This window comes from Colossoma macropomum, unplaced genomic scaffold, assembly GCF_904425465.1.
Source record: "Colossoma macropomum unplaced genomic scaffold, Colossoma_macropomum, whole genome shotgun sequence".
Taxonomy (NCBI): domain Eukaryota; kingdom Metazoa; phylum Chordata; class Actinopteri; order Characiformes; family Serrasalmidae; genus Colossoma; species Colossoma macropomum.
Window position 1 is genome coordinate 10,451,713 of NW_023494802.1, and position 11,547 is coordinate 10,463,259.

Below are 11,547 nucleotides of genomic sequence, written 5' to 3' on the forward strand. Positions count from 1 at the left end.
GATAACATTTTCTCACACACGTATAACTGAAAATCCTGTCAGAATCGTACTTCTGATAGTCTCTTTTCGCTGGCCTCTTGCAGCAACCCCCTCCTGCTTTTTTCATGAATGATCCAAAATGTCCAAACCCATTCAGCGTCCCCCCTTTCAGAGCTCTCACTTTCTCTTTATCTCAATCTTTTCCTCAGTACTCGGGGGGAAGAATTGCTGTTGAATGCAACTTGTCACTGCTCAATAAGTGCGCTTTAACAAGAGGCGTGTTTGAAAGGAAATGAATCCGGGACGTACATTGTGCCAGATAAGAGGCGGTTGGTTCTTTTTGGTATCGGACTGTCGCGGCTCTGTGAAGGTGACCCAAACCCTTGGTAGTTGTCTGCGATAACCCAGACCCCTGTCACCACTTGGCAAACACAGACAGCTTTTTATCAAAGCGCTCCTCGACTGAATGGAGCCGGCCCCAACACTGGCCACTTTTTAAGCTTTAAGTATGAAAAGAAATGTTTCGGTTTGCTCAAAAAAGCCCACCACCCATTAAGTCGTTTATTTTTTTATTCTCCTACAGCCGAAAAAACTCTCACACAAGGCAAGGACCGGAGGACGCCTACTTCTCCAGCCCAGGTTAATATAAGAAGCTTTTATTTTTTTCCTAATTGTCCTCTCTTTCCCACTTCTCGGTGGCTCCACTCTCATCTCCTTGTCTGCTCTTCACTAATATGAGTAAATCCCCTCTCCAGAGCAACTGAAGCCTTTGAAGACCTACGTTGATCCTCACACATATGAAGACCCCAACACGGCTGTGCTTAAGTTTGCCAGCGAGATTCATCCGACCCACGTCAGCAAGCAGAAAGTGATTGGAGTAGGTTGGTATATTTAGTCCATTTTTTGTTCTTCATTGTTGTTGATGATGTCAGCAATAAAAAAAGTCGATAAATAATTCCATCATCAACTTTTTAACATTTTTACAGTGAAGTCCAACCTTGAGTTGGATAACGACTTAGTCTTGTATGCATGCGAGCAGATAGCGAAAGAAAAAGAACGAGTATGTTAAAAAAAGAAGTCTGGGAGCATTTTCTTAAAAGTAGCCTTAACTTAGCTTTCCATGGAAGCGCCATGAAAGTTACCTTCAAGTTCTGGAAAACTAAACAGCTGCTCGTCCTAAAAACCTGTTCACACATGAACTCGCATAAAAACATGCTAAAACGGATAAAAGATGCTGCAGCCTGAAAAGCTATAACAATCTGCGTATTTATTATTAAATAACTAGTTTTTAACTTGTATTTTATTTCTTAATGTAGCTCAAAATAATAGGCAGGCCTACACAAAGCCTCACATTTGAACAGGACCTTGGTTTATCAGAACATTGTTGTTATAGCTCTTCACATTTATAGGCCACATTTAAGCTGATTAATAGATTACTGCTGGATTAATTCACATGAATAATCAAATATCAAAATAATGATTTTTTGCAGCCCTACCTTTTTTTTTACGAAAAAAAAACATCAAAAATAATTATTTGGAATGATGCCATAGAAGAGTCACTTTTTTCAGTGCATGGTTCTGTTAAGAACCTGTTAAGAACCTTCACATTATGTAAAGGTTCTATATCACTAAAAATATTTTCATAGAACCATAAGTCCAACCCTAGAACCATTTAGAAACCTTTATTTTTGAAATTGTAGAGTGACAGTTAAAACATCAGAGGCCTGCCCTGTATGTTAGGACATATTTTTAGCGTGGCACGTTCCTCTCTCTAGAGAGCATTTTGTTTTCCTTCTAAAGACGAATGAAGCCAGTGAAGCCAGCGTTGTTTTCGTAACCCACTATATGGCCCTCTTGTGTCCTGCAGGCTTTAAAATAGAGTGCTAATAACAGACCAATTAATCTAGAGTTTATTTATGTGAAAGCACTCACTAAGAAACAGCTAATTTAAACAAAAGCCTCAATTTATTGGATATACCTCAATAGTCAGGCCTCCCTAACCCACTGATGAGAAGATTAGGGCAGTGTGGTCACCTTTCCCCTGTGAACTCCCCCGCAGGCCTTCCCACGGCCCTCTTTCACTTCTTCCTCTGCGCATGACAGCTGATTCCCATGCCCCCTCCAATCGCACGCGTCCACCCCTCCTCCACAGCCAGTCATTGACCACTCTAGGGTTTCATTATAGCCCACGGCTCCAGGTGCTCTCACCCACGTGCCTTGTTTACCATTTCCTCTTAGTGCTATCTGAGAAGGCTTCAAAGATTTTCCTCCAAATGTCACTTTAATAGCCCCTATACCAAACTGCATGAGATCATAGTACTTGATGTTTGGCTTATCTGACACCCTTATGTTTCTCTGCATGGTGGTGACTGTGCTTCTGTGCTGTAGGTGAGTTTGGAGAGGTTTATCGAGGCATCCTGAAGGTTCCTGGGCGGAAGGAGGCAGCGGTGGCCGTTAAAACGCTGAAGCCAGGCTACACTGAGAAGCAAAGGCAGGACTTCCTGAGTGAGGCCAGCATCATGGGCCAATTCTGCCATCAAAATATTATTCGTCTGGAGGGAGTGGTTACCAAATGTAACTAAAAGCTTTATTTTTTTCAGGGTTTAATTTCTTGGTGTAAATGAATCTTTCCCATTCATTTACATTTTACATTTCATGAATTTAATATTTGTCTCTTTTATTTTACAGTCAAGCATGTCATGATTGTCACTGAGTACATGGAGAATGGTGCACTGGACAAATATCTAAGGGTAAGTTTGCTACTACCATTTTGGTGTCATTTCTGTGTTGAACCTGGTCCTATATCCTGGTCAGCAGTGGTCCTGTGGTGGTCCTTTTCATTGATGGCCAGGGTAGACAGCAGCTGATAAACAGTGCAGGAACAGTGGAGCTACAGTTAGTAAATGTACACCTATAACATGCATCTATATTTTATGTATAACTGATAAAATGGCCAATGAGTGTAGATACAAGGTAGGTGTAATTAAAGGGCCCATATTCTCCTTTTTTGTGCATTTTGTTTTTTCCCCATGAGGTCTTGCAATATTTGTAGTGTTTTATTTTCCGAAATCTTTTTTTTTACATGATCATTTTCCAACCCCTGTTTATCCCTTAGAATGAAACAGTCTGTTTTTGTTACTGTGCCTTTAAGATGTTTATAAATGAGCTCTGTTCTGATTCGTTGTCCTGTATTGTACCTAATTAAAAAAGCAGGGGACCCAACATTCCTTATAACGTCAGTGCTAATTTGTGGGGATAAACTGCTGTAGATAAACTCCTGTATAGGCAGATGTATGTAAATGCATTGGTTTCTGTGACATCATAAAACCAGTGAGTTCAAAACAGGTTGTCTTTAAAGCTGTGTTTCCATATATGGGATAGGGAATGGAAGGAACATTTTAAAACTTAAATATGCTTACATACCACATCACACCTTGAGGAAAATGAAATGGGCCATTTAATAAACTAGGAACTCTGCGTATGTTGCACACATAGCTTTTAGAAAATGAGAAAAAATGTAAAATTGATGTAGACAGACTTTTTTCCTTATAAAACTTCTCAACCTTATTTCCTAGGATCACGATGGGGAAATGTCCTCATTCCAGCTGGTCGGCATGCTCCGTGGCATTGCAGGTGGCATGAAGTACCTCTCAGACATGAGCTACGTACATCGAGACCTGGCTGCCCGCAACATCCTGGTCAACTCCAAGCTGGAGTGCAAAGTCTCCGACTTTGGCCTGTCCCGAGTTCTGGAGGACGACCCTGAGGGCACCTACACCACCAGTGTACGTTCACCTAGCAATTTAATGAAATATTTTTGGTAGAATGTTTGCACAAGCTGTTCTCAGTTCCAGCTGTCTTTATTTTAACATTAGTTGGACCTTATTATTATTTCTTGGATGTTGTTTGAAACTGAAACGGTTGGTCAGACTCTTGTTTTTGTGGTTTCTTCCAAAGGGAGGCAAAATTCCCATCCGCTGGACCGCTCCAGAGGCCATTGCTTATAGGAAGTTTACCTCAGCCAGTGATGTGTGGAGCTTTGGCATAGTCATGTGGGAGGTGATGGCCTTCGGGGAGAGACCCTACTGGGACATGAGCAACCACGAGGTACAGCAGAGTCACACCTCACTGGCTCTGAACAGTGGCCGAGTGTCTTTAGCACACCTCACTAGCTCTAAAGAGTGACAGATTGTTCTTACTCTTATCTGAGACGGTCTTCATATGAGCAAAACATCTTCAATCTGATTGTCTCCCTTGTGTGTCCCTGCAGGTGATGAAAGCCATTAATGAGGCTTTCCGGCTCCCTGCTCCAATGGACTGCCCCTCTGCTGTGTACCAGCTCATGCTCCAGTGCTGGCTGCAGGACCGCTCCAAACGGCCCCGCTTCCAGGACATCGTAAGCTTGCTGGACAAACTCCTCAAAAGCCCTGACTCCCTCAAGGCCATTGCAGACTTTGACCCTCGGTGAGTTTACCTCATATTCTGTAGTTATACAAGCATTCCTACTGAAATAAAGCTACATCCAATCTTTTCTTTTGAGAATCAAACCTCCCGTAATTGTTTTGATGATGAGCATTTTCTATGATGGTAAAAAATATATTGGTGAAAAAAAAATTCTCTTATTAAAGTATTACAGACTGAAAAAAAATGAATATACAAGGTTTTGATATGATGATAAGTATAAACAGTACTGTGCAAACATTAGAGACCACCATTCATTTATTTAGTTTCCAGTCAAAACAGACATTAAGTACAAGTTATTCATTTTCAGGAGATATTTATGAGGAGATTAGAGATAAAATAATCAACCGGCAAAAGAAACAGGAAAGTCCAAGAAAAATATGTGGAAAAAAACAGCGGTTTCCACAAAAGTTGGAGTTCAAAAAATGATTAAAAGATAGAGGAAAAATTTGTCCCCTAACAATCATGTAAGACCTGGTTGACCACCAAAATTGTCACCACCAGATAAATAGGAGACCCAGATCTGAAAAAACCCACAGGTGTTTCTGTCTATCCTTCCAAATTGGCCCCCTCAGAGCTCAGACCTCAACATCATTGAATGTGTTTGGAATTACTTTGATTACGAGAAGCAGAAGGTGCAACCAACATCGAAGACTGAACTTTGAAGGTGTGCAAAAATATCCCTGCAGATTGCGCTGAAAAACTGAAAGCAAGACTCCCAAAAAGAGTGGAAGCTGTAATACAGGCAAAGTGTGGACACACTAATTGCTGAAAGATTAGATATTATATTTAGCTGTTGAGGCTTCTGTGTAATTTTCTATTAAATATATATTTTCTACTTTTTTTTCTTTGAAAAATGAGTAACTTGTACTGGCTGTTTTGACAGAAAATTAACTAAATGAAAGCTTGTCTCTGACTTACGAACAGTACTTATTTTGTCCCACCGTTCTGTGGGGCAAAAAAAGAAACTGGCTTTTAAATCAGTGTTGGTATTGAGAGACTAGCTTTGGTATTACTTGGCATCAAACCAGATGAAAGTCACTGGTGTCATCCATCCCTAGTGCACGGCTGTACATGGAAAGAGTGGAGATTGGGAAGTTGAGACATGCATAGTCTCACAAACGGGTTTCTGTTTTATAGAAAGTCAAACTATATAGCAAAACAATTGGGTCTCAGGAGAGTTAAGCCATGCATGAATTGGCTGTAGGAGATTAGTGTTTGTGATTGTCATGCTGTGTGTGCATATTTGTGTTGAGTGTGATAGGTTAGGATATTTTATCAGATCCTGTGACTGAACAAGCAGGTTTTTTCTTTGAATGCATGGCTCTTGCGCAGCAGTTGCAACAAAAGGATGCAAACAAAAAAAGCCACCCTTGTGTGGTCTACTGACGTTATTTGCATTTTGTCCCTCCCAGTGTTTCCATTCGGCTTCCCAGCACCAGCGGCTCTGACGGCTCTCCCTTCAGGTCCGTGTCTGAATGGCTGGAGTCTATCAAGATGAGTCAGTACAGCGAAAACTTCAGCATGGCGGGCATCGTCGGCATGGAACAAGTGCTGCAGATGAAGAGCGAGTGAGTAGACTGGATTCACCCACTAGGAATAGAGCAGACTTTATGAGAGAAGACTTATCAAGCACATTCCTTGAGTCAGAGTGATAGAACAAAATCTGTGAAGGCCCAGACATCCTGTCTTTTCCACCGTTGAGGTGCATGGTTGCACTGCACTGTTATCAGTTTATCGCTGTTACATTAAAAACTCAATGTTTTTCATTGATGTTTTATATCACTTGAAAACACCAGCAGCCCTTAAAGGGAAATTCCACAGAACTTTCAATATTTCTGCGTAATGAAATCATTGAGTCATTCAGTGTTTTGTTGTAAAATGATTTACTATAAAGAAGCTTAGATTTCTTTACAGTAAAACTAGGGGTCGCAATATTTGTAATGAAAACATAGCCATTTTACTTCCTGTCCAAAATGATTAGTGCACCTGCACATGTCTTCTAGGTTTATATTTGTAATGTTTATAATGATAAAACAGTGGTAAATCTGAAATATCCTGCATGTACCACCCAGCTATGAGTGTGTTTTTAAAATATAAATACAGTTTAGGACAAAAGCTTGTCTCAAAACAACTGTAAAACAATGTCTTTTGACAATGTTTTTGTAGCCATCTAGTTTCTGTGAGGGAGCTTTTAGAGGCATTAAAGGCTTAAGACCTATCACCACTACTTCTGACAGGATTCTGTAGAACACTGCATTGGCATCAACCCTGAATGACATCTTAACAATTTAATTATAAAGAAATAAAAAACAGTCCAATTTAACATTAAATGAACCTTTAATGAACAATAGACCAACAGAAGTGGTCCAAAATACCTACTAATAAAATGTTGTTACCTTCATACAAACTAAAGTTTAGAACATTTTTTCCTGAGGTTTTGTTAAGACAGCGATGAGGTAATCCTTAGGTTTTCAAAGAAAGTCTTCATAAGCATACGGATTACAAATCCAAGACAAAGTACGACTGCAGAGTTATTTCTCCTCCCGTCTGTGGGATTGAAAATGTATGAGGTTGCAAACCGTCATTATGCAAAACAAGCATTTGAATGAAATGGTCTCACAGGCCCTGATAAGATGAGCACAGTCTTTCATTGTGGAATCAGTGAAATCAGTTTGTGTTAAGAGCTCTCTTTAGCACGGCACATGATCAAAACTTTCATTGGACTGGTACGGACGGCATCGCGTTTGAGTAAGATTGTACCCTAAAGTTCCTGTAATTTTTGAAGAATGTATAAACAGTTGTTTTTGAAGCATAGTAAATTGAATGTGGCCTAAATTCATGTGCCGGTTACCAGCAGAAGCTTGCACAGCCACAGACCATTTATGCTTTACTGTATTTGGCCAGGATCAAAACCACATTGGGTAATTACTATTTAACTGCCTTGCAAGACATTTACACAAGCTTCACGATAAGCTTTTTACAGGGAGAGAATCCATCAGCTTGTTTGACGAGTAAAAACTTACTGTGTCGAGAGAGGACGAATGGAAAAAAATGGTGGTAAAAGGGCAAAGAATAGATTTTGTTTTTTCTTCTTTTTTTTTGGTGGCCTGGATGTGGTAGCTTGTGGCCTCCCTTCCTCCAAGCCTTCTGATGCCTCTTCTCATCCCTCCCTTTGCCCACAGCACCAGTCAAGGGCTGCGTGCTCAATGTAGCCAGTAACCACCGGTTGAGGCCATGGGCCATGTGGCGGCTCCTCTTGAAACAACAGGATAGAACGAAGAAAGGGTGGGAGGGGTGTAAGAATAAAGAGATCATTGAGGACAGAAATAATAACCAATATCTAATAAAAGTGTGGAGGGAAGCGTCCCTACAGAGGGAAGCGTCCCTACAGAGGGATAGATGCTGAGACCTCGTAGAAAAAGGCAGTCTAGCTGATGGATGGCTTTGAGGAGTGTGGGTGATGGAGAGCGGAGGAGGCTACTGTAGCTGGGTGTTCTCTGACCTCCAGCTCCACTCCCACGAGTGTTTTTAGCTTGGAAGCTGGATGAACTATGTGCGGAGAAACAGATATGCCTTTGATGTGTTGGTCGTGTTTTTTTTTTTCTTCTTGGTTTTTGTTTTATTTCATGGTTCAGTGTTCCATCTGTTGTCATCTGGTTGCACTCTTAAAAAGCCAGAAACTATTTACGAATCTTCCACTGCCTGGGGTTGCCAGCAACAATGACTCAAGGCAGCGATGGGGAAACCTTGTTAAGTCATCAGGGCTGTAAATTAAAACTGTAATTAGGACTTGGCTACCATGGCATTTGTGAAGTGTTGCTTGCATGTATAGCCTCTTTCAAGTAACACTTGACAAATGATATGGTATCTTGAAACTTTAAAGGAACACTCTGGCACTTTTCAGCTTAATCTCTTTATGGCACATTTATCTGTTTATTACTATGGACAGTAATTTCTACTTAGCCAGTCACACAAAAATCCTATAATAGAAGTCTTTGGGCAGTTGCTGAAGTCCACAAATAAATGTTCTAAAAATGTGACTCTATAATGCGAATTTTAAACTACTACCATTATGCATTAAGAATACAGGACTTGAAATGAGACAGACATGAGGGAATGTCTTACCAAAGCTGTTTTATTCAGTTTTATCCAATTTAAACAATGAAGCCACGCAGTAAAAAAGTAGTTTTGGTTACATTCACTTTCCATAAGGCTTTCTGGTCTCATTCAGGCAGGAGTAAAAACATCACCCACAACACAAAGCTGCAAACACATTACCTCAAATCCATCTCATTGGAGACTAGTCATATCTCTCTGGAAGAACCAGCTTTTGCAGATTTACAGCTTAACTTAGAAAACACCTCTGAGTGAAGGATTCGTGACAGTGCTACAAAATTTGCTTCGCATAAAAGCTAACAATGTAATTCATTGTTTTCTTCTACTATAGAGTTTAGAGTTAGCAGGTTTTGTGGTCTTTTCAAGCAGCACATGGGAACGTCGAAATGACTGCGATAATACATCATATACCATAGATGGTGCACATAGAGAATAGGCTGAAAATGCTGGAGTATTCTTTTAATCTAGCACAGCAGCCTACCCTTTTCCTTACATTCTCCCAACTTCCTCTCTTCCAGGGATATCCGAAACATTGGAGTCCGTCTGCCGGGGCACCTGAAGAGGATCGCCTACAGCATCTTGGGACTTAAGGACCAAACCAGCACCCTGAGTGTATTCGCAGTGTGAAATACTCCCAGAGAGTCTGGAGCTCGCTCCAGGGGAACCAGGAACCCTCTGTGGACTGAACTCTAAGCTGCGCTGGGCTTGGGCTGCAGGGACGGCCTTTGACCTGGGCATCACCCTCCAGCCTATCAAGACGGACTCTCACAGCAGTGGAGACTTGTAGCAGATTTGATATGCTTATCAAAACGGAGGGCGAAGGGATGCAAAAACTAGCAAAAAGCTAAAGATGTATCAGACCAACCTTGTACATTAGAAATATTATATTTTTACAACACAATCTTTTCTTTCTTTTTCAGAAAAAAGTAAAGTTATGTTTCTTACATTATTTCTTCTGTTTTTGTTTAGTTTCATGTGCATGCTTACGTTGCCAGCAAATGAACAAACATATCAGGCATTCTGCTCTGTTGTGATCCTGTAGCAAAACTATATGGATAGAGGTGTAGTGTGGTAGTCAGCATTGCCAGGTCTCAATCAGAATGGCCCTTTACTCCACTGATCTTGCCTTGCGCAATAGCACCATCTTTGTTTTGTGCTTTGGGGAAAGAGCACATGACTACTTGCTTGACTTGCTGATAAGAGAGTCATTTATCTGATGGTCTTCTGTAGCAGAGAGTGGGATAATGGTTGTAGGTCAGTTTATGAGAATGGCTAATGTACTCCAGAACATAAAAGGCTCTAAAGCCCTCAGGGTCCTGCCGTGGCTTGAGCTGGCCGGTGTTCTGTCTGCTATAAGCAAGTTTGACATTGCCATTAAGCTGTTAGCGCTACGAGTTTCGAAGTCTTTCTAAAATACTATGGTCTGAAAGAAATGGCGAGGGTAGGCACTCTGAACCTTCAGTTTTCAGCAAGCATGAGGAGCAGGGACACCACGGCAAAAATAGCACTTAAATAAGAAATTTCGGAGGACTTGACTGGCTTTAAATGCTGGGCTTTTCTCTGTCCCATCTTTCATTCTTTATCATTATGGAGTATTATGGTAATGTGACATTCAGAACCGAGCCAAAATGACAAAATGGAAATGGGTAAAGAACCAAAAATGTTACAAAAGGTTATAATTTGATGTGCATAACTGCAGAATCATGTCAGGTTGAATCAGATGAAAATATATAATTCTGCAGTGTGATGCCAGCGTTTGTGATGTGAGGGCCAAATGACAATCCAAACAAGCAGAAGGAAACTATTGCAGAAATCTACAAGCAGTTGTAAAGGCTGAGATGAAAGACTAAATCGTGTTATTGATTTTGTACCAGCACATCTCTGTTTACTAGCATGATAATGATGATGCAGATTCTCTAGATTACTTTGGCAGGCTTATTTTGTGCTTTGTGAAAGCAGCCGTTATGGGATGAAATGCTGTACTCTGCATTGACTTTTTTCCACACTGTCAAATTTTTAGTCTTATTTGGGGAAAATTCCACTTTTCTTTCCTTTGTCACAGGATTGTAATAGAGAATGTGCGGCCTTGTAGTGCCTTACTGAGGATTTCTCTCACCATTTAATTTGTAGATGTTAAATGCAAACAGCTTTGCTGATGATGATATTTAGTTTTTGTTTGCCACTGATCTAATGTATTCTCCCTCTATGATACTGTAAGTGTGGTATCTGATTTCTCAATGGTGACCTCACTGTGTGGTCATGATGTGGCAAGATACCCACACAGAAAAAGGAAATATTATTGCAGTTTTGATCTCCTTTCTTGAATTGAGTTATAGTTCTTATTTTTTTTCCATGTTTGAAATTGCCCTGTCTTGCCTACTTTACCCATATGTTGAGATTTGACAAGGAAAAAAAAAACAGTTAAAATATACATCACACATTGGCATATTCTCGCTTAAAAGTCAGATTTGCCCAATTGTTTTGTACCTTATTTAATAGTCTATTTATTTTTGTTTTATTTATTGTGTTTCAAAATATTGAGCTGAGATTTTTTTTGTAATTGAAGTTTTTTTTCAGTCACAATAAAATCTTTGTAGTCTTATTTTATTACCGTTATTTCAATTGTTTATTCTGCTTTTCATATTCAGAAGAATGCAAACATGACAGTGACTAAGAGACAGTTTAAATAAAAACACTCCCAGAAAAAAAAGGTATGAAACTGTCACTGAGGCAGTAACCCTTTTGTCACTGGGGTGGGACCCTGAAGGGTACATCTCAGTACCTTTAGTCAGGGAACATAATTGTACTATAATCCATTGAATTATATTTTCTAAGTTTTATTGACTCCACACACCCCGTCTCGTCTCCAGGCTTTTTATTCTATTGTTCTGTTTTAAAACATTAGGCTTTAAAAATGTATAAATATGTACTTTTCCACTTAAAAACTTATTTAAGATACACAATTGGACCTTAAAACCACTGTTGTAC

General features: G+C 40.1%; 1 protein-coding gene across 1 annotated transcript in view; it reads left to right on the top strand.

Moving 5' to 3' along the window:
• Positions 1 to 11,065, top strand: part of epha2b (eph receptor A2 b) — a 29,427-nt gene extending 18,362 nt beyond the window's left edge. Inside the window, exons 9-17 of the mRNA XM_036591044.1 lie at positions 563 to 618; positions 735 to 860; positions 2,368 to 2,553; positions 2,668 to 2,729; positions 3,555 to 3,764; positions 3,937 to 4,086; positions 4,250 to 4,443; positions 5,856 to 6,011; positions 9,078 to 11,065. Coding sequence (XP_036446937.1) covers positions 563 to 618; positions 735 to 860; positions 2,368 to 2,553; positions 2,668 to 2,729; positions 3,555 to 3,764; positions 3,937 to 4,086; positions 4,250 to 4,443; positions 5,856 to 6,011; positions 9,078 to 9,186 — 1,249 coding nt within the window. The 3' untranslated portion in view covers positions 9,187 to 11,065. The remainder of the gene's footprint in view (positions 1 to 562; positions 619 to 734; positions 861 to 2,367; positions 2,554 to 2,667; positions 2,730 to 3,554; positions 3,765 to 3,936; positions 4,087 to 4,249; positions 4,444 to 5,855; positions 6,012 to 9,077) is intronic.
• Positions 11,066 to 11,547: the final 482 nt, after the last annotated feature.